This window comes from Notolepis coatsorum, assembly GCF_963971535.1.
Source record: "Notolepis coatsorum genome assembly, chromosome: 12".
Taxonomy (NCBI): domain Eukaryota; kingdom Metazoa; phylum Chordata; class Actinopteri; order Aulopiformes; family Paralepididae; genus Notolepis; species Notolepis coatsorum.
Window position 1 is genome coordinate 56,613,103 of NC_140176.1, and position 23,740 is coordinate 56,636,842.

Consider the following 23,740-nt stretch of genomic DNA (forward strand, 5'->3'; position numbering starts at 1 on the left):
TCACGTGATTTATCATTGTTAGCCAATCACTCATCTAAATCATCAAGTGGATGTGATCGTTTCTTGGCGTTGGTGGGAACGCAGTTCTCTCTCTCTCTGTTCCTCTGTCTCTTAGCCACTTCATTGTCCGTGGCACCTCGGGGGAAACCTAATCCGCGAACATGTGTTTCTGTCTTCCTTACCTCGAGAGCGGATGAAACGATGGCATCCGGGATGACGCATGACGGGCGTCTCTCAAGACAGTCGTGAGCCGGGCGGCATTAACTGCGGAAAATGTGATGACTATGCGTCAAAGAAGACAAAAAAAAATTAAAAACAGGGTGTCTGTCCACAACCTCCTTCTCCGACGACGTGTCAAAGATACCGGTCGTTTTTGTTAACGTGGAAAATCTTGGAAAATTGCTCATGGAGCGTGTCACTCCCGTGCATGTAGGGGTGTTTGGAAACACGGTTGGAACAGTCAGAAGAAGGTCAATGACACTTCATGGCAGACATGGTCAAATAAACACGCAGGGGGGAAAACACCAGAGGCCTAATGGTGGATGAGATACAAGACTTCAAAGTAATGGGGTGGGGGAAGGTGGGGGTTCAGAGTGAAAAGTGACCTGTGCCGCTTTTTTTTTCTTTTTCGCTTGTTGAAGCGCACTTAAAGCTAAACCAGAGAGGACGGGAGACATAGGAGAGGGGGGCGCCAGCAGCCATCTTGGCTCCTCCAGGTCCATTTTGGCTCCTTTCAAGTCTGGAAAAGGGGACACTTTCATCACCCATGAGAACCCAGGGATATAAGGGCATCGTGATGTGACAGGAAATGGAGGTACATTTGCACTCACTTAGAACCTCCTACCTGTCACTGCCGCCGTGTTCCCACGGTTACCCAACAACCCCCTCACCCCCCCTGCCCCACACCACCCCCTTAATCTATGGGACGACGCAAGGCCTTGTTTTTCTTGTGTGTTTGAACATTGGCCATTGAGCTTGATGGCTTCTGGAAGGCGAAAAACCCAAGTGGGGGCTCGGTTTCACGATCACTCACCTACTCACTCACTTAGAGGGCACGTGGGTCGGCTCTGCGGCGCTCCCGAACCCTGCTTTACTGTGGAGCCTGTGGCCCTTTGATTCTCCCAGACGCTCCATAATACTAATTAGGGACAAGAGAGTGAGAGAAAGAAATAGAGTAAAAAGCTCTGGAAAACTAAGAGTCCCTCCCCTTGGCCTGAGCGGGAGCCGTTACCTCTGCTTGACCTCCCCCCATCACCTCCTCCTCCCCCGCAGTCTCCCCCTCCTCCTCCTCCTCCTCCTCCTCCTCCTCCTCACCGCCTCCCTCCCCGCCTGGCCTGTAAAAACCCCCAGCTCCACACAGCCATCAAAGTGAGGTCTGTGGAAAGGAGGAAATCTGAAGGTTAGTCGACCTGATTTGGACTAGTGGGGGATTTGTTTTGGAACGTCATCAAGCAAGGGGCCTGCTGAGGTCCCCGGGGGGCCACTGGCTCGAAGGCAGGACTTCTCCAGATCCCCCCCAAACCCAAAGCCATTGTGTTTCTGAAGGTCCAGTGACATCTGAGTTAGCAATTTGGCCTCTTGCCGGCGGCAGGACACTGGGGTTTAATTGGGCCACTGGATGTTAAGCGTAGGCTGGACTGGAGTCAGGCCCTCTCCCGTCTCTGGATACAGTGTGTCTAGACTTCCAGACCCTGTTCAGCTTCCATCCGATTGTCAAGAATACTATTTGAAAGGCTCAGTGGAACGATGTGCAACTGCTCTCCAGTGCCGTCACGTGGAAGATGGAAGGTGGGAGTGTCGCATTGACACAACGTGCAGCCAGCGGCAGGCCTCTGTGGGCTAGTAGAGATGAGGACTTCTTCCTCCATCACGCTGAGCTACAGTGGAGGGGAACGACACTCAAGGACACATTAGGCCTCGTCCGACATACCAGTGAGTCACATATCTTACGAACATGTTCCACTTCTTCCACAGTCATTTCTTACGAGCATTCCTTTGTCCTTTCAGAATAAATCAATGAATTGAATGACTTTCCAAAACTCAACTCAAGGTCTTAAACATGCACGTTTAGTTGATTTCTTTTATTTATTTCTTTTATAGAAAATGTACAGTTATCATGAATAAGAGAACTCATGCAGCTGGCGTCATATACAGTATTTAATGTACAGTGAGAAGAAAAATAACAGTTCTGCACAGACTGTAAACCTCTGATTCTGATCATACAAATTTGATAATACAAATGTCAGAAGAGTAAGATAATGAAGATATGAACAAAATACCATGATAAACACGTAGGACTACGACGGATAGGAACATTATACTCTAGTGGTATAGTTACAGAGACATATGTAGCCAGTGACTGCAACGGGCTTAAGACTGTGGGATGAATCATATACAATCATATTATCCTTTCAATACGGAAAACAAAACTAGAGGACGAGACATAAAGGTAGGCTAAATATTTGAAATAGAAGAGAAGGGTAAAAGAACGTGAACAGACGCAGAGTTGAAAGTATTTCAATTTGAGCGAGAAATTCACCAGGCGAGATGGAGCAAATATAGGTGTACCTTAGGAATGAATATGAAATAAGACTGCTACGAATGCTTGGCGGCATACAGATATTGAATAGGTTACATTTTGAAATGGTCTTGTTTTTGTAAATGTCAACAATGCCACTTTGCGTTGTATCTGAACGTACTGCAAGACTGTGCTAAGAAAATTAATATATATAGGCTATGCACGGAGGGGTGAGGGGGACTAGAATACCTTTTTTCACCTATCAAATAATCCCCAAAACACCATCAACATGAAGGGCCGAGCCTGAACGATACTTATAGTGGTAGGTAAAAAAAAACAAAAAACTCCTTAGTGATTTTTAAAAGCAATGCTCCATATTTCAATGTGGGATTTTCTAAAACAACTCAAGGAAACAGAGCAAAGTGGTCAATAAAAAATAAATAATTAATGGACAAGGGCGGGAGGGAGGGTTCGAACAGGGAAAGGAGAGTCGTTCAAATAACTAGCAACTCCTAACCTCTCTTCTATAAAACACAACACTCGTTAAGTGTGAAGTGGCTACGTAGCGTGCATCTAAGTTATGACTCTGGAAGTGTGCGCTATGGACCCTCTATTAGGACCCTTGTTTAAGCCTTTTTTTGTGGTGAGAATAAAAAATAAAGACTCCACCCTAATGAAATGAAACAAGATTGAGAACGTTTTCTTCACCAAGACGGCCAAAATGTCTGGTACAGAAGGGACTTAAATGGCAGAGCTGTTATGCTGGGCACCGTCGTAGGGGGGGGGGGGGGTGGCTGCCTTCGATGGCTCCTTTAATGGAATATAAAACACCCTAAACCAATCGAGCCTCTATGTACGCGGTGGAGGGAAACCTGGACTAAACGGATGAAATTTAAAAACACTGACTCCTTGAAGAAAAGGCTTCCAACCTAAAAAAAAAAAAAAAAAAAAAGAAAAAAGTCAGTTATCTTCGGGTTGGATCGCAGCGCTTTACAGACCATGGTCTAGAGATATGCATATAAAAATGTACGGAAAACGACAGCTGAAAATATTAAAATATATTAATTTCTCTTAAATAAAAATTACACCTGTTGCCCTTTTCTCGAGAGTGTGGTACCTGACAGTGTGTTGCTCGGACAGCAGGGAGGAACAGTCCTTGGAAGCATTTTTCTTTTAGAAGCACGAGGGCATTTTTAAGACGGAAGGCAAATGGTTATTTATCTTTTTCTCTCTCTCTCTCTCTCTCTCTCTCTCTCTCTCTCTCTCTTCTCCCATTTTCTCTGCTTGAGGCTGTGTTCTTCACAGACATATACTAGGCGTGTAAACTGTCCACCGGAAACGATACGAATCCCTTTGGTTTTCTAATGAGCTAATGTTATAAACATACTATAAAGCGAGGAGTCCCGTGCTACTAGTATGCCACTGGCTGGCAGGCTCTCTGGTGGGGCTGGCAGGCCTGCTAACGCAGTGTGTACCGGGAGGTCAAGGCTGCTGCTGCTTACACACACACACACACACACACACACACACACACACACACACGCAGACAGACTCTGGTCTGGACCAAAACCCAGTCCAAGAATCTGACCAAAACCAAATGTCTAGTTTGATGGACAATAGATACAAGCTGTGGGCCAAGGTCCATTATCCAAGTTCAGGCCCTGCCCACGTCAGGCAGGTTTCTGTCCGGTGCCGTCCAGTTAAAAACCCATTAATCCCCCAAAACCAGTCACAGTGGATGTAAAAAAAATAAAAATAAAAAATATTACAATAATAATCCAACCACAACCCTGCATATTCCGTGGAAGTCCTCCCCCTTTCATTCCCACCCGCAGTCTGCTGATGTGTCTCTGGGTCTCAGGAGTGCGTCCAGCTGATGGGGACCCAGTGTGTGTCTGTCTCCACCGTCTTCAGCGCCTGCCGCAGCTCCACGAACGCCGCCGTCAGCTCGTCGTTGACGATGACCTTCTCGAACAGGTGGCCGTACTGACTCTCTATCAACAGGGCGGAGCCGACCATCTCCTGGAAGTCCTCCTCCTGTTGGGGGTGAGGGGGGGTATAGGGCGGGGTGGGGTGGGGTGGGGTTAGGGAGACAAAGAGGAGAGACATAGAGTAAGAAGAAAAACATCAGACCTCAGAAAACGACCGAACGTCTCCACCATCGATCAGCCACAAGCGCTGGCCACAGTAAACAAAAAGAGGAGATAAATGCACATACCATAAACACAAATTACATGGCCATAAACACACAAATAAACACAAGCATGGCCGTACGGAGCCCTTTATAACCGTCCGAGGACATCGTGCCCACGGACAAACACTGGTGCAGACCACGTCCTAAAGCCTCGCCGTACAAGAACCCGACCTCAAGGAATTCTCATAATTTCCTCCATTGACTACTCACGGCTATCCAATTCACAAAGAAAATAAAAATATGTTTAAAATAAGCGAAAGACAAAAACATAATTGACAAAAGACAGACAAGACAAGCAAAATATACATAATTGATACATGCCAGGCTGTTTTCTTTACACGCATGACGGGGGGGAGTGACAGCTTGCGGATGAGGCCACATCAGTATTGGAAACGGGAGCTGGTGCCATGAGAGTCTGTTGTGCAATCCTTTTCCTTTTTACGGACTCCCGCGATTCTAGCCGTAAATCTAGCGGCCGCTGAGGAGGGCAGTTGCAATTATGGGCGTCCGAGCGCACATTAGCTCTCTCCTCGTGTTCTGTTGTTGTTTCTTGAGCTATGGGTTACTTGGCACCCAAAATGAGTGCAGGGTCCGTTTCTAACGTGGGCCCTACACATGGATGTATTTTTATTACGGTGTGAGAATACATTTCTCACATAGCGTTTATTTTTTTGTATTCCGGGCGACTATATTGGAAGCCGGTCTGCAGCCCAGGTGTTCATGCGCGGTGGTCGGATGATGCCAGTGGTGTTGAGTGTGTGCCCTGGTCGGTGGTGCCTGCCCTCAGAGTACATGGCAGGGCTAGAGTGGGAGTACTGATTTAGCTGTTTTTACAAGGAACACTTAACTTTAGATCTCCAGATAGATATGGTTTTATATTGACCCTCTTTGCCAAACACACAATTATAAATACGCACAAATGCAACATTTATATGCAGAAACTCAAACAAAAAAATGCAAACAGATGCATATACACATAAGCACACACACACACACACACACACACACACACACACACACACACACACACACACACACACACACACACACACACACACACACACACACACACACACACACACACACACACACACACACACACACACACACACACACACACACACACACACACACACACACACACACACACAGTCTTTGTGCACATAAACATTATGCTCATTCAAATTTGAAACTCTTTTAAACGACTCGCTTGCGAGATGATCCTCCTGGCCGGGAGTTGTTTCACGCAGTTTTCCGCTACATACTGGATTAGCTGAACAGCTAAATATAAAACGCTTGCTCACCGTGACACATTCTGAAAGCCTATAGCCTCCTCCATTTCACTTTGGCCGTCTAGCACGCATCTACCTCACAGCCAGTAAAAAGACAGTAAAAAATAGAGGAAGAGAAAAAAAGAAAAGATAAAAACACCCACACCATCTCATGGTCCATTGTCTTTTGTGAGAAGACATGATGGGTTTATCAGCCCGGGCCCTGAAGGATGAGAGGAAAGAGGAAGCAAGGAGATTAAAAGAGGGATGAGGGGAGGGCAGGGGGTTTGTTGGTCCAGGGAGGAAGCCATCCCACCACAGGCCAGTATTCTTGGGGATCTGCACCGAGCCTTCGCAGGCAGGCCCCCCTGCTGTGCTCATCTGGACCAAGAGTAACAGATGTCCACTATGTCCACTGACCCACGGCACAACAGGGTCACCTGCCCTGACTAAGGATCAGTTAAATCTGGAGGCTGGGTGTGTTTGTGTGTGTGTGCATGTGTGTTCGTGTTCGTGTGTGTGTGTTTGTGTGTGTGTGTGTGAGTGAGTATGCATGCGTGTGAGTGAGTGTGTGTGTGTGTGTGTTCGTGTGTGTGTGTGTGTGTGTGTGTGTGTGAGTGAGTATGCATGCGTGCGAGTGTGTGTGTTCACCTCAAAGTTTAAACAAACACCAGGCAAAAAAACAACACTGCACTGGACTGAGGCGGCTGGCAGGGAAGACCGGCTTCCCGGGTGTTTGCCGATTGTCACATTCTAGGCACCATAATGCTGCTGTAGGCAAAGACGTTCTCCACTAGATTACAGGTGTTACCGTCCAAGTACAATTGGCTATCCTGTAGTCTGACAATCGACGGCCACAATTCTTTATTATTATTTTTGTACCCTTCACACATCAGCAGCTAGAATCTGTTGCACATGTTGTGAATGGCTGTGATGCACACAGAGGCCTGTATGCTGCTGCCGGACATGACTTGAATCGCTAATCGGGTTGCTACTGCTGTCGGAGAGCTGTTTCCAATTCACCATGTCTGCACAAACATCCAAAGAGGATGCCAGAGCAGTTTTCCAATATTCCTAACGCCAGTGATATCACTATCGTTACTGAGGCTAAGAGAGACGTGCTTATCAGGATCGACAGGTTGCCCATTCGACCTGGAACAAGCCTTCTCTGGGAAAATAACCGACCAAGCATCGGCCCTTAGTTGTGCATATCAGAGGTCTCGGCTATTTCTGTAGCCCGATGGTTTTGATATTTGTCTGTCTCAAACTCGTCTAATCTTTTTTTTTAAATCCTATATTTTCTTTTATTACATTTCTTTTTTTGTCATTAAATAACCTTAAACCATGCACGTCTGGGGATATTTGAAACTCATATGCATAATGTAATTGGTAGATTCAAATGAAGCATTTAAGATGTGTGTGCGTGCGTGCTCTTTCCATGTCCAGTCGACTCGCAAGTGGCTGTGCCTGTGTCTCCATCTCTTGTTAAGCCATGCCAGCTGAAGGAGTATTAATCACGGAGAAGACAGCTAGGGGACAGTGAGTCGGGGAGGGAGATGGAAAGAGAACGAGGGATTGGAATGAAAAACAGACAAGGAATATGATATTGAGTTAGTGAGAGTGAGAGAGATATATAGAGAGAGAGAGAGAGAGAGACAGAGAGAGACTTGAAGGAAAAAGATACATGAGCTGAGCAAGTCAGTGACATGATGGCTTAAGCCTTATAGTATACTGAAGGGGAAGTAAAGAGTGACAGACAAGACAGACGAGAATACACACTATTGCAGTAGTATACTAGTGAATTTGACAGACAAGACAGCAAGACAGACAGAGTTAATACAGTACAGGAGAGAAGGAGGGTGCAAGTCAAGTGCCGATATCATCTTCTAAACCGCCGGCCAGCAAACAGCAGGAACCTGGCCCCTCCCCACTGCCACGCCAGGTGCTGTATGGAAAAATCAGCTTTTACTGATCCCAATAAAATGCACCTGCCCTTGGTATTAAATAGATAAGTATACTGAAAAAAACAGAACAGATATGGTTCGGCAAGAGGTTCCTGGTTTTATTCTCTTCGGGGGAAGAGAGCATGTCAAAGTCATGAGTGAAACGCCATGGCCCGATTCCTTCGCGTCTACAACAACTCTAGTTTATACCATATTACAAATTCTTATACCGTGGCCTGGATGTACAGTATTACATCAGTATTAAATTTTTTGGTTGATTTTTACGGCATGTCCAACGCCTTTTGAAAGCCGATACTGAATACACTCCAGGTATAACAATAATAGGCCAGAAGTCTGACTGCTCTGCTAAAACAATAAGTGGACTGTTCGACGAGGTTCATCATTAAAACAGACCTCTCTTCCCCCTCCTCTCTTGCTCTCAGTGGCTTTTCCACTCTATTGCATGAAATATGTCTGTGACATCTCACCAAACAAGGTTCTCTTTTAACCCCTTTTAAGAGCTATATATCTGGTGGCCAAAGCCTGCTTGAGGTCCGTGGAGGTTTCCAGAGGGTGGAGTCGGTAACCTGGCTTGAAATACGCCTCGCTGTCAGAGACCAACACAGAGGGAACATTTGTGTGGCGTTATACCGTGGAGAATTCTAGCATCTGTAATAAAGAACCAATATCGAGCCAATCAACAGTATTCCGCTCTCTGTTTGTGACAGTTAAGGTGTACTGTTCGCAGGCCCCTGCTGGCAGTTGAAGAGACCCAGGACAAACTCACAGTTCACTATTTCCAAAAATGCACTGATGAAGATCCCAGTGAACGAGGAGGCGTCTGGGTAGTGTACGGGTAAGAAGTGCTCGCCTACCACCGGTTCGATCCCAGGTAAGCGGTACTACTTCCGGCTCGGTCAAATGCTCCAACACAATTGGCAGCGTTCCTGGGTGGGACACCGGTGAGGGTTCCTGGCCGTTTGCATCAGGGACTCCTACTGATCGGTTAAGCAGGGAGGGGATCTGGGGGAGATGGCGTGAACCTCCGTGCGCGTTACGCTGTCCCAGTGAAACGCCTGGCTGTCAGGTGACAAGAAGCAGCTAGCGACTCCACATGTATCAGAGGAGGGATGTGGTAGTCTACACCCTCCCCAGACCGACAGAGGAGACATGTGGTAGTCTACACCCTCCCCAGACCGACAGAGGAGACATGTGGTAGTCTACACCCTCCCCAGACCAACAGAAGAGACATGTGGTAGTCTACACCCTCCCCAGACCGACAGAGGAGACATGTGGTAGTCTACACCCTCCCCAGACCAACAGAAGAGACATGTGGTAGTCTACACCCTCCCCAGACCAACAGAGGAGACATGTGGTAGTCTACACCCTCCCCAGACCGACAGAGGAGACATGTGGTAGTCTACACCCTCCCCAGACCGACAGAGGAGACATGTGGTAGTCTACACCCTCCCCAGACCGACAGAGGAGACATGTGGTAGTCTCACCCTCCCCAGACCAACAGAGGATTAGGGCAACGACCAGGGCCATGATGCATAATTGGATTCATGACTAAATTGGGGAGAACATGGGGAAAAGGGCAACAAAAAAAAAGGATCCCAGTGAAAATTATGAATTAGATCAGGGGTGGCCAACCAGTCAGAGACTAAAGAGCCACACAAATGACTGTGGTACCACAAAGAGCCACACCATATACCAGCGTTTCTCAACTTTTTTTTCAGTCACGGCACCCTTGATGTGTTTATAGGTCTCACCCTCTGGCCTCTGAAGTTGCTAATGTCTTTTTTATTTGGGCCTCACAGGGTTAAAAGTACCCTGTGAGACCCACGGTTGCAAAATGACAAAATCACTTTTAGCCATTTAAAAAAATAATGTTTATTTAAAAAATGTTAAGCACATGTATAGTCAATTGGTCCTGTTGTTCAGCCTCACAATGCTATTTGATAGTAAATGTGTTTATATGTATTTTAACTGTTATTAGTGAAATATTAAGATTATAGAAATCTCAGGGCATTGAGTCGGAAACCGGCGCATAGGAGGAAGTGGCACAGCCAAAAGTGAGTGTAGTCTTTTGAAGGAAGAGACTCCGGGCTTTCGAATTTTGGAAAAACTACCCTACCCAGCTCACACCCCTGTCAAACATCTGACTTCTGGATACATTTTTTAATCTCTCTTATTTTTTTGGGATTATCTCCCACAAACCTGAACGTTATTGCCATAAAACAGAACACAGTTAGTTTCTCTACCTTTCTGTGAACGTCTTGCAAAAAACGGTGTTGCAATACGATGAAAAATGGTGGAGAAATTTACACTATAAAAAAGATGGCAGAATTCAGTACTGTATTTACAAAACCTTCCATTTAATCATCTTCCCTTTATTCATTTGCTTAGATTTTTCAGGTCTGGTCAATTTTAGCATGGTGTTATTCACAGTCAAAGATATTTTTTTTTTTTTTTATAGAATTGATATTCTCCTTTGGTTCATTACAATTTACTCAAGCCTAGTAACAGACACACTATTTCTGACACTGATCCATATATGTCCCTAGATTCAGATACCAAGAACATGCAAATGGGCCATTTAATTCTTTTTTTTTTAAATGTTTATTCTACGTCCTTATGGAATGAGTGACACTGTACAACTGTACAAACAAAACTGTACATTGGAATATTGACAAGACCATACTTGGTAATTTACTGTACATTGGAGGGGGTTGTGTTAGGACATTTACAGGGGCCAGTTTCGAATTGCAGTCTCCCGTAGGTGTTTTTTGAGAGTGTTTTTGAAAGTGGGTAGTGATTCACATTCCTTTACAGCTTTGGGTAGGGCGTTCCACATTGATGGCCGCGGGTTGGCCACCCCTGAATTAGATGGCTATTGGGAGGTGTAGTGGTTACGTCATTGCCGTTTTTCGTGTTCCACCCTCTGAGGCCATGGATCAGCTCCTTACCGTCTTCTGTCCGTGGTCTGTCAACATGGTTTGTGGTCTGTCAACGTGGTTTCATTGCTGGGTTAAGTACTTCTATTCTATTCACATATATGCTTACCACTTGTATCTATTGCTATGTCCGCCCACTACAATCACGCGAGCTGTCTAACGCCTGTCCCGTCTCCCTGTCTCCCTGTGAGTTTCTGTCCCGGAGTGTTGACCGGAGTGGCGGACGTCCCGTGATGAAGACCGGGAGGATGCAACCCTCTCTGCGTGCCCTCCTGTCTCCCTGTCTCCGGCGGTCTCGTAATGACCGGAGTGCTGGATGTCCCGCGATGATGTCGGGGAGGTTTCGACCCTCTCTGCACTGCCCCCTATCTCCCTGTCTCCGGCTGTCTCGGAGCGATGACCGGAGTGTTGAACGTACCGTGATTAAGACGGGGAGGACGCGACCCTCTTTGCGCCACCCCTATGCCTCAAATAGATCCTCTATCAGCTCTATCTTTAATCTTTCAAAATGTTCAGTTGCTATCGCTATCAGCTCTTATCTTTAATTTTTTTAAATGTTCAGTTGCTATTGCATGCACTCATCTGTGTTTCACTACACACACGAGTGCATGCTTAACACTGTCAGTCTGCAACACTACTATCACCGACATCTAAGAAGGGAGATCCCCCCTTGAATGGCCCTTCTAAGGTTTCTCTCCTCCACATTGCCTGTGGTGCATTTTTTCCTATTGCTAGGTTTTAGTGAGTTTTTCCTTACCTTCGCGTGGGGTATGTCTGGGAGTGTTTGCATTCATTTTAAATTTGTTGGACCTTATGGTGTTCTTGTTTTGTTCTTGATTTATTGTTATGTTTCTTCTTGACTTGTTTAAAGAAGACGTGTCCGGCCCATGGGGACATTAACGTGTGTTGTCGGGCCTTACAAATACATTTAATTTGATTTGATTTGTCCAACGCAATGTATTTCCCCATTGCCCATTTCTAAATCGGCTCGTTTAAAACAAATAAAGCATTAACATTTGCATGGTGTACCTTTCTGTGCTTATTCATCCACAATCTATAGCTCAACATGAAAATATTCGCAATTAATCATAAAAAAATGCTTAAACAATAATGTTAGTGATCCCTATACGGGTGGAATAACCAGTGATGTCAGACTACACCTCCCTATTGGGCATCCAAACAATGTCCCAAAAAGGTGTTAAAATAAAAAAAATTCCTGAAGTTGCTTCTCGTCGCAAATCAGATGTTTGTTCCCGCCCACTGGAAGCTCCCCGCATTGGCACTTGTTTTGAAGAAGCATGGAGAGGCTAAACAGCCCTGCAAACCTTTTATTAATGTGCTTTTATTGGTTAAAGCAAGTTTTGTTTGGAAAGACTTCCTTAACACATTGAGTGCCACGGACGCGTTTTGTCGTTAGTTCATGCCGACCTTTGAGTGCCCCAGACGCTATATAGCGTTCGTTTGTCTTTTTTTTTTTTATTGGCGATTTGAATTCATATTTCATCAATCAAGCCTCGGGTTAGTGCTGCAGAGTCTCTCTGAGCTCAATTGGGAAGATACCGCCCCCTATCGTCTCAGCAGGGGGAGTGATCAGTTTGCTCATTTTACTTTTCCGTCAAGGCCAACTGAAGGATCGATTGTGCTTGCCGGCCCGGAAAACATGTGGATTATGTATTTACAGGACCCAACACTGTAATCAATAAGCGTGATCGATATTTGGAATGGCGATCAGGAATTGGAATACTCTTTATGGATAACATCTGATCTCAGGTAAGGAATTTATTTTACCAGTCTTAGGATAATCAGAGCTGTTTTGACCTATATATCAGCGTTTGCCCTATGCGTGTGTGTGTGTGTGGCTGTGATCGCTGATGAGGAAATGAGAGAATCGATTTTTCAGCCCGCCTCTATAGCGTGCATAAGTACACATACTGTATACTATCGATAATCTAGCGTTTATTTGAAAACGATTCATAAATAGGCAGAAAAATTACAACGTTTTTGTGTATGCTAGAATATTCCAGTAAATGCCTTTTATCACGGAATCTATATATTTCCCTGAAAAACTAGGGCTTTTCAAAATGCTATAAACGAAAATGAACCGATTAAAAAACAATCCGTTTCGACAATGTTGACTGCAAACAAGTCATTGATAAGCGACAGGCAGATTAGACACATAGCCATAATTTAAGAGAGAGATTATGCGTTCACAATGCTATCATTGAAGTGGGTGCTGGCATTTAACCATGTTTCTTTCCCATGTTAATGGCTGGCACTCAAACTGTTAAAGCAGTTCAGCAGAACTCCTGTGGATCCGACTGATAACAAAAATACAATATTATAGAGGCTACAGACTGTGTTTTTGCGGTAATCCTACCAAGGTATGGACATTGAATTGGTAATGATATATTGATGTGGAAATCCTACACGTAGGGGCTTTAAAAATGTATGCGTGTTGGAATGGTTTCTGCCGATGCATAAACATGTTCAGAAGTGAACACAGGAAGTATTCAAAACGTATTCACCTCGTGTTACACCTTGATGTCTGCTGGGGAGAACTCACCAACCTGTGTGACCTCTGACCTTTGACCCCTCCCCTCCTTCTGCACTTTCAACTTTCAAAAACTTGCAGTTTTTCCAAGCAAATATATAATAATATAATATAATGGAATAGTCTTCAAATATTTGACAGCGAGGCAAGCCGTCTGAACCACAGTGACACGTATAAAACAGAGAGAGACGAGCCGGCAGAGGGATGTTCCGAGTTAGAGCCGACCTCTCGTCTGTGACCCTGTCGTTCTCCTCGCCTCACGCTGTGTGTGTGGATAGTAACACCTCAGTGTGTGTGTGTGTGTGTGTGTGCGATTGAGCAGAACAGACACGCGCAGAGGGGGGGGGGGGGGGGGGGGGCGACTACGAGGAAACACAAGAGAGTGTGTGAGGGGCCGCGGGAGCCCCCGACTGTGATGATTCTGCACCTGCAGGCTAAACCCCCCCCCTCCACTGCCTCATCCCCGCCTCTCCCTCCAGACCTTCTCCTTCGCCTCGCAGCCGACCTTCAACACCGGCTTGTCTGCATGTCACCCACCGCCCGAATGTGTTCTCTCTCTCTCTCTCTCTCGCTTCCTCCTTTTGTCTTCTCATCTTCTGCTCACCCGGTCGTATGGCGGCAGTGACCCGGGACTTGGCCTGAAAGCGACCCCCCGTTGGAGAGACACGCGAGCGAGTGAACGCTGCGCCCGCGGGGCTGGGAAAGCCATCATCTGACCCCCCCCCCCCCTCTCCTCCTCCTCGCCGCAAGCCGCCCCCAGCGGCATCGCGCAACCGGCTAATTGGTTTCATCTGGACTCCCGCTGGGGCCGGCAAGAAAGGTGTGCAGGGGATGACCTCATCACACAGACACACACACACACACCCAGATAGGGTTTCTGTTATTTCGTGCTCCGCTAACCTGTTAAGCAGGAGTAAAGCCATGTGCTCCTATAACAGTGTATCTGACTCTAGCCACAAACAGAACCCAGGTCAATTCAGAGACCTTCCTTCACTCGGTTGAGCATCGGTAGATGTAATGCAATTGTAACGCAAACCACTGGGGAAAAAGGGCTGATTTGGGGATATTTCACTTTAGTAGAACTCGGCAGTCCTCTTTCTATCTAAAGTCGTCTATAAGTAAGCTAGTGGCCACTGCAGTCCCCGTTGTCCGCTGTCAACACCACCAGTCCTCCCAGTATGAGTATAGGAACTATTTCTAACTTGAGGCGTACTTCGACCAACTGTCGATGTTGTGAAGGGCCAGATTAAACCGAATATATATATTTATTTATATATATATATTTAATTGTATTTGTATATTCTCTAATATTCCCTGATATCCCTTGTATATTCCTTGTACAATATGCATTGAATATCCATTCTAGCCTACTGAACATCCCATAATAGTCTCCATTCTACTATTGGTCGAGACCTTGGTGCCAGGCTGCCATACCCCTCAGACCCAGTTCAAACGTACCGCTCGACATGTACGAACAAGTCCTAGTTCCGCGTAGGAATTTGGCTACCGCACCACTAATGGGACTATTTGTTCATAGTGCGTATATATACTGCGCTACTAAAGTAGGACTTTCTTTTCAGTCCAGTTTCTTACCCTCCAATAGAGTCACAGACGTAAAGCCTCCCCGCGACGCCACGTGTGGGAGTAAGGCCAAGTTCGGCCTACCATCGGTATTGAGACATCGTGTATATTGATATTTGAATAGTCATATTTGGCACTATATCGTCGAGTTGGACGTAGTCTATTAAGCTAATAATAGTCTGTTAATATATAGTGCTTCGTGCGGTGAGAATACTACCGTAGTCAGTACCCATCGTTTCGGGCAGAGAACTGGCTGCTTACCCAGGGTGGTTGACCCTATGTGAAGCTGCACCCGAGGAGCCCCAGAGCCGACGAGCGAGTGGACCTGTATACCGGATTATTCTACCGACGACAGCCCGCCTTCCCAGGCACGGATTATGCTTTGGATACTTTGATTATTCCATGGATAAAGACCCCCGACACTGCCGTGTGTTGGAACCCCCCCCCCTGGAGAGGACGCAAGGTGAGGAGACGCTCTGCAAGACGAGGTCTCTTCACGTCTCTCCCCCGTGGACCGGAGAGAGCCGGCCCACAAAGAGGCCACCTGCTTTCATCTGTGGTCCAAGGATCGCCGGCGCATTGAACGGCACTACAGTGGGTTCACCTGGGATACCCTTGGCCGGACGAGGCAGCTGGATTCTACCCCCCCCCCCCCTCCTACTCCTGTCGGCTTACAAGCGACCGGATTAACCCCCTCTAGTGTATCCAGCCTATAATCATTAAAGTATCATTGCTGTTATTCCTTAACTATTCCAGGTCGTATATTTACCACCTGCGCCTTCAGAGATTGGACATTCTCTATTGATATACCGACGAATACTCCTTGCCATAAAAGTGCATACTATTTCAATTCATAAATGTAATTAAGTGATTAAGTGCTTATTCTACACACCATCGCTGTGTAGGAAATAAAGACCTGTTTCTAATTCGTACATTTGTGTTGGATCCGTTTCATCTACGTGAGAGTGTTCATGATAATATATTTATGCCGTGTACTGGGTGGCCGAATATTAAGTACAAAGGTAGTGGTAGTAAGTATCATATCTAGTAATACAGTCAGGGAATTGTACCCCTCAGTTACAGTCGACGTCTCACAGAATGTTCAGAATCTTTCTTCCAGCAAGGCAGCAAAGGTAATACAACTGTAAACACACATCAAATGTTAAAACAAACACACACCTTTGACTCAGAATTGTCTGTTAAAAAAATTAAATAATTAACTGCACAGCAGTAGTTTGTTGATACTTCAGAAGTATGATATTTCGACTAGCTAGGGAATGAGGAGCCTGACAACTGGGAGGAGTGGTGGTGTTGACAGCGGATGACAGGGAGAGCAGTGGTTGCTAGCTTACTTGTAGGTGAGTGACTACATAAGAGTTAAGAATGCTGAAACTTGACAAGTTCTACTAAAGTGAAATATCCCTTTAAGAGCACAATGGGCCGGGGCGCTCCAGTAGCACACCACATAGCGCGCTGAGTCGCGAATCGGTCGTCCCGGGTTCGTTTCCCAGTCCCGGCGACCATTTGCTGCATGTCTTCCCTACCTCTCCTCCCGTTCTCCCTCTATCGGTCCTGCGTGGCCAGAAAAAGCTGAAAATGCTATAAATAAAAGTAAAAAATAAAATAAAAGAGCACAATGGGCCAATTCCCAGGATCTACATCCCTTTTGAACTGAGATCCCATCACAGAAGCCTCATTCTGAACCCACGGTTCGTGCTTATTACTAATCCTGTAGCCAGTTGTCTGGTGGGAAATTCTGCTACTTACAGATTCCTCCTAAGAATCCTTCCAATTTGCTGCTCCTAGCAGTTGGAACGAGATGCAAAAGACTCACTCACTACTATTAAGGACTCTATCACAGAGTTGTTTACACGCACACCTGCGCCTTTTAACTGTACTTTGTCTATTCTGCTTCATGTATTACATACCGTGTAATTTTATTTGGTTGTTTGTTTGATGTGTGTTTTAATTATTTCCCTTACCTCTGTGATGTATGCATCATCTGTCTCTTCCGTTTTATTTAATTTCTTTCGTCCCCTTTCCCTGTTACCCTTCGAGAGGCTCTTTTGTCCTCTCGCCAGGCCAGGTAAATAAGAATGTTCTTAATGGATCTGCCTGGTTAAATAAATTATTATTATTTATACCTGGCAAATAATGGTGATTCTGTGTGAGAGACACAAGCTTTTTGAAGCTTCTCCCTAACCGGGGGGGGGGGTGGCTGGGGAGGAGGGGGCGGGTGTCGTACCGTGAATGGCTTGGCGGTTCCCTTGTCATCCTTTCCCGAGATGATTTTGGCGTTCTTCCTGGTCTCTCTCAACCTCTCGATGGGCGGCGGCTTCACGAACACCACGTAGGGTTTAAACTCCGCCGTCCGAAGGTGCTTCACCGTCTGGACAGACGCAAAAAGAAAGAGGGAAAAAAAAAAAAGATTTGTAAAAAAAAAAAAAAAATACAACAAGAAAGGTGTGGGTGTGGAGTTCTCACAGCGTGAACGGAAAGGGAACCAGATACAGAGATCCGTCTGGCAGCTCAGTAGCTCCTCCCCCCCCTGGCTGTGACGGCACGACAGCTCGGTGGGGAGACGGCGCGCGGAGCGGCGCGGCGCGGGAAGTGCATGTGTGAGAGCGTGTGTCAGCGTGAGGCTTTCAGCACGTAGCGCTCATGTGTAATGAAAGTCAGCGTGACGCCGTGCCGCTTCTGTGTACCGGATCCCAGCATGTGAATGTATGATGCGCATCTGAACTTCCAAAACACGTGTGTGTGTGTGTGTGTGTGTGTGTGTGTGTGTGTGTGTGTGTGTGTGTGTGTGTGTGTGTGTGTGTGTGTGTGAATGTGTATTGAAACAGCACGTGTGTGAGAGAGCACTGAACCGCAGAGGATGAGAAAGCTGAAATGCTTAGCGGCGCCGCCGCCTCTCCTCGAGCCCGGGCACAGTGTACACTACAGGCCCCTCGCTGGGCCGGCGGGGGCGCGGGTCCAAACCCACAACTGATAGGAATACTGGGAAGGAACCCCCCGCGGGGAGGAGGAGCAATCGTCATTGGACCATCCGTCTCCATCAGAGGGGGAGCACGGAAAGGCTGCTTTCACCAGCCGCTCACTCAGCCGGCAGGGGGGCAGAACGCATCTCTCAGCGGCAACATACTGCTGCTACTGCCGCTGATCAGATCCATAACTCACGCCGGAGGAACCAGGCCAGGACAGAGAGAGGAGATACACAAGAGAGAGGAGGTGCACTGTGGCATACCGTACGCTCGCATAATCGTTGTTGTCAGGGGGGGGGTTGACAACCGTGGTTCAACCGAGTCAACCTTTGATTCAAATAAAAACTGTGAAAAGGATCCAAAATTGGAGATAAAAGACAGCAGCGGTATGCTTACAGTGCACGCTCTCACGCATACACACACCCAGTTCCAGGGATTGACTGCCTGTTACTACTACTTGGGCCTAGGTGGTTTGAGAGCATGCCAGGGTAATCTATATAATGGGCGTATTTGTGCCTGTGTGTCATTATCCAGTGAGCGAAAACAAACAGAGAAGAGCCTATGGGCCTGAGGCCCGGCTGATACAGGCTTGGCCCTGGATAATAAGGAACCCTGCTCCGGGGTTTGTGGGGCCCCGGCGACGCGCCGGCCACTTGTGAAAGGGCCGATCGCCACCACCCAGACACGTAAGCCAAAGAGGAAATCTTCAAAATAGGGAACATTTGCGGTAATTGCTCCCGAAAAATGTCTTTAAAGCCCGCTTTGGTAACCCTGTAAGCAGCCATGGCCTCCAGGAAGACAACCGTCCTGCTCTGGAGAGGGATTTCATAGTGAGATATGGGCAGAAACCACGAGGTGCCGAAGGACTAAAAATATGAAGGACGGAGGAACAGAGGGATGAGGGACGGAGGAACAGAGGGAAGAGGGACGGAGGAACAGAGGGATGAGGGACGGAGGAACAGAGGGAAGAGGGACGGAGGAACAGAGGGATGAGGGACGGAGGAACAGAGGGATGAGGGACGGAGGAACAGAGGGATGAGGGACGGAGGCACAGAGGGATGAGGGATGGAGGAACAGAGGGATGAGGGATGGAGGAACAGAGGGAAGAGGGACGGAGGAACAGAGGGATGAGGGACGGAGGAACAGAGGGAAGAGGGACGGAGGAACAGAGGGATGAGGGACGGAGGAACAGAGGGATGAGGGATGGAGGAACAGAGGGATGAGGGATGGAGGAACAGAGGGATGAGGGATGGAGGAACAGAGGGAAGAGGGACGGAGGAACAGAGGGATGAGGGACGGAGGAACAGAGGGATGAGGGATGGAGGAACAGAGGGATGAGGGATGGAGGAACAGAGGGATGAGGGATGGAGGAACAGAGGGATGAGGGATGGAGGAACAGAGGGATGAGGGACGGAGGAACAGAGGGATGAGGGACGGAGGAACAGAGGGATGGAGGAACAGAGGGATGATGGACGGAGGAACAGAGGGATGAGGGACGGAGGAACAGAGGGATGAGGGACGGAGGAACAGAGGGACGGAGGAACAGAGGGATGAGGGACGGAGGAACAGAGGGACGGAGGAACAGAGGGATGAGGGATGGAGGAACAGAGGAACAGAGGGACGGAGGAACAGAGGGATGAGGGATGGAGGAACAGAGGAACAGAGGAACAGAGGGACGGAGGAACAGAGGGATGAGGGACGGAGGAACAGAGGGATGAGAGCATGATAGGGAGAGGGATGGAGGAACAGAGGGAAGGAGGAACAGAGGGATGAGGGATGGAGGAACAGAGGGACGGAGGAACAGAGGGATGAGGGATGGAGGAACAGAGGGAAGGAGGAACAGAGGGATGAGGGATGGAGGAACAGAGGAACAGAGGAACAGAGGGATGAGGGCATGATAGGGAGAGGGAAATAAGTGTGGACATGTGTCACTCACATGAGGCTGGACGTCGAGGAGGCACACTTTGTTCTTGGAGAGGACGGAACGGACCGAGTCCAAACAAGTCCCGTAAAAATTCCCTTTGTACTCGCCATGCTCAACGAACCTGAGGCCAGGTAAAAAAGAGAGAGAGAGGGGGGGGGGGTGTTAGAGACACACAAAAGAGACAGAAAAGTAAATCAACATAGCAAACGAGAAGTTACATCCGCTAAACAATTCTGCCCTACCTTTGTACGCCAGAGTAGCCCTCTACACGTGTGTGTTTGTACCGCTGCATTTGTATCCCGCTAAATAATAATACCACTACATCAGCACGGCTCTACAAGTGCAAACTATAGTAACTGAAGTTATTGCTTTTTATTTGCAGGATCCCTCCGCCGTCAATTTTGCGACCTTGAGTCGACGATCAACAATAATGTTGGATTAATGATCCCGAAGAGTAACATTAAGATCTTTATTCTAATCCATTATACCGTCTGTGTCCACACACACACACACACACACTCCTGGGATTCCGATTTAGAAGATAATGACATATAAACCCGACAGATCAACAGGGGCCAGGGAGGGGATGACTCTCAAACCGCCAACATATCTGAAGATAGCATTCTTCGTTGCAACGTAAAAAACAGACACTCTGGCAAAATACGAGACTTTTATATAATCTCCTACAGTATGTTACTCTTTCAATCTATAACACCTGTTTGTTCCAGATCATCCAAAACATAAACCCCTCGCGCCAGAAGACTCCCTCCCCTTCCTCTCCCTAAGCCGGGGAGCGAGCGCCGGTGCAAAGAAAACAAACACACTTTTCCACCAGATAATCTTCCCCTCTTTCACACCAATCAGCTGTCGTAAAAAAGAAAAGCCACTGGTGTATTTTTTTTGTGGAAAGTGGGGGGAGAAGAAGAAAAAAGAAAAAGACAGCGAAGAGACCGCGAGTAACAACGTGGAAAGAATTTCCACATAACAAGATGGCGTGTTATGCTCGCTGGCTGCTCACGATGACCAGACAAATGACTACTGTGCTTAATACCATGTAAAAGATTTATTTTATTTATTTATTTTGAAACAACTATTTCCCATGTAAGAAAGTTTTTTACACGGCTTCTGAAAAAAAGGGACACTTTGTCCACACAAACCTCATATACGGTTATGGGAAATTAATTTAAGAGCATACTACATTAGCCTGTTCCATGCAGTGTATAACACAGGGCTAGATCCACAAATAATGGATTGCACAGTGCTAGTTGCACCCTTACTTACAATTCATTATGAATTGAAAATGGGGGACCCTGATGTAAACAAGGCGAAAGTCTTTCTCTGGTCTGCATCCCCTTAACAATTGTGTGTATTGAGCCGTACTGTATTGTACCCATTCTGCAATCTGTTAATAAAATGTTCATTCAATCAATCAATCTGCGCGGTGATTGATTGAATGAAAATTGTATTAACAGATTGCAGAATGGGTACAATACAGTACGGCTCAATACACACAATTGTTAAGGGGATGCAGACCAGAGAAAGACTTTTGCCTTGTTTACATCAGGGTCCCCCATTTTCAATTCATAATGAATTGTAAGTAAGGGTGCAACTAGCACCGTATTCTTTGTGGATCTAGCCCTGTGTATGTTTTCAGAGGTGATGATGGTATAGATTTGGGAGCGACACTAGGATGTCATGCCAGTGAGGGCTTAACTATATAGAGCATGCATGGATGCTCGCCATTTTTAAACAGGGAACATTGTATACACTAGCACAAGCGTTATTGGGCCCATATTCCTTAAAGTCTGCGTAAATCAATAATAAATATGTCACACCACGGAAACATGTGTTATTAACCGCCCAGCCAAACTTTTATTATTAAAGAAATCGCCAAGTATATAAAATTTGGTTTAAAAATCGTGAAAAAAATAAGCAGTATTCTCTGCTCTGAAACGCTGCGGGCGTGTCCGCTGAAGGCGCTGAAACCGCATCTCTCTCTCTCTCTTCTCTTTCTTGCTCTTCTCTCTCTCTTCCTCCACCCTCTCTCCATGTCTTTCTCTCTCTGTCTCAATTTACATAAGCGATTGACCTCTGTGAAACAACACCGAGTGTGCTCTAGTGTGTCATCGAGCCATGATTTCCGCCCCCCAAAAAAAAATCCAGAATACAAAAATGGTCTAAAACTCCACTCTAAACTCCACAATGCAGTACTACACAGGTCAGCCTTTTCACATGTTCTCAGCAACTGCTTTCTAACACGTATAGCGTGTTTGGAAACAAATGTCTGAATCTCCTTCACACGGACGTTAAGTCCATTTTTATTCAGCCGTCCCAGTACAGTGGCCATTGTTTCTGGTGCACGCAACGATGCATAACGCAAACAAGGGCCATCTCAATAGGCTGCTCCTTGGCTGCCTTGTAATTTCAGCATGGTGTCCCTCGCATCCTGCCCACATCACTCGCGCCCCCCTGTCTCCCTGAAAAACATTGCAAGCCTCGGACAACACCACAACGGGGCCTAAATATATACCCCCCCCCCCCCCCCCCCTCCTCCTCTCTCTCCATGCTCTGACACTCTATACACGCTCAGTGCCACAGGCTTCCTGTTGTGATGTTTGTTCGTGTGTGTGTGTGCGTGTGCGTGCGTGCATGGGTAAATGTTTTTGCATGTGTGTGCCTCATATGGGCGCTGTTCCGTTTTGACCAACCCCAGAGCGCTCGTGCGAGACGGGCAGAGAGGCATCCATCACTGTTATGACAAAATGGTGAGGCCGCGATGCGGCCGGCGGTGGGCGGCCCCCGGTGGCTCTGGTTGGCCAGGGCTCGCAGTGAGGAGGAGAGAGAGAGAGAGAAGAGAGAGAGAGAGAGAGAGAGAGAGAGAGAGAGAGAGAGAGAGAGAGAGAGAGAGAGAGAGAGAGAGAGAGAGAGAGAGAGAGAGAGAGAGAGAGAGAGAGAGAGAGAGAGAGAGAGAGAGAGAGAGAGAGAGAGAGAGAGAGAGAGCGCGGTGGAGGGAAACGGAGACAGGGAAACCGTGGGGCCTGTGTCTAGAGATCTGTTACCAGCACAGGGCCTGGCCCTGTCATCACCACCTCACACTCGGTTACACAGAGGCATGTCTGCAGCACACACACACAGCTACTTTACAGTGGCAGCGCACATCAGTCAGCCTGCTGTCGTCTCCGTCACACTGCCCCTAGTGGCTCAGAGTCGGCAGGGGCAATCAATTTCAGTTGATCTCACAAGGGCGAGGGGAGGGGTGGCTTGTTATGTAGTGTAGTATTGTAGTGTAGAGTAGTGTAGTGTAGTGTAGTGTAGTGTAGTGTAGTGTAGTGTAGTGTGTGTAGTGTAGTGTAGTGTAGTGTAGTGTAGTGTAGTGTAGTGTAGTTTAGTGTAGTGTTAGTGTAGTGTGTAGTGTAGTGTAGTGTAGTGTAGTGTAGTGTAGTTGTAGTGTAGTGTAGTGTAGTGTAGTGTAGTATAGTATAGTATAGTGACAGAGAGTGCCAGGGCTTTCTGTGGTTTCATTTGTTACAGCATCACTCATCATCTGAAGGAGATAATAACTATCTGAAGTGTTACGCTATCAGGACTCATTGCAGTAATACCTCACGGTAGTATTAGTGTATACAGTTCTACATACTTGTTGTTATGGACGTCTGTCTCGAATAGATGTTTGGATATGAAGTGGTACTCCACGCCATCGCTCTCCTGGCTCTTCTTGGGCCGACTGGTGTCTAAGAGAGAGGGAGTGAGAGAGAGAAAGAGAGAGAGAGAGAGAAATATATATTATAATAGAGAGAAGGAGAAATTACCTCAAACT

General features: G+C 46.9%; 1 protein-coding gene across 1 annotated transcript in view; it reads right to left on the reverse strand.

The window, feature by feature from the left end:
- Positions 1 to 2,065: 2,065 nt before the first annotated feature.
- mpp7a (MAGUK p55 scaffold protein 7a) overlaps positions 2,066 to 23,740 on the reverse strand; it is a 208,329-nt gene continuing 186,654 nt past the window's right edge. The window contains exons 13-16 of the mRNA XM_084325841.1: positions 23,561 to 23,657; positions 19,936 to 20,044; positions 17,261 to 17,404; positions 2,066 to 4,555 (exon numbers count right to left, since the gene is read on the reverse strand). Coding sequence (XP_084181967.1) covers positions 4,376 to 4,555; positions 17,261 to 17,404; positions 19,936 to 20,044; positions 23,561 to 23,657 — 530 coding nt within the window. The 3' untranslated portion in view covers positions 2,066 to 4,375. The remainder of the gene's footprint in view (positions 4,556 to 17,260; positions 17,405 to 19,935; positions 20,045 to 23,560; positions 23,658 to 23,740) is intronic.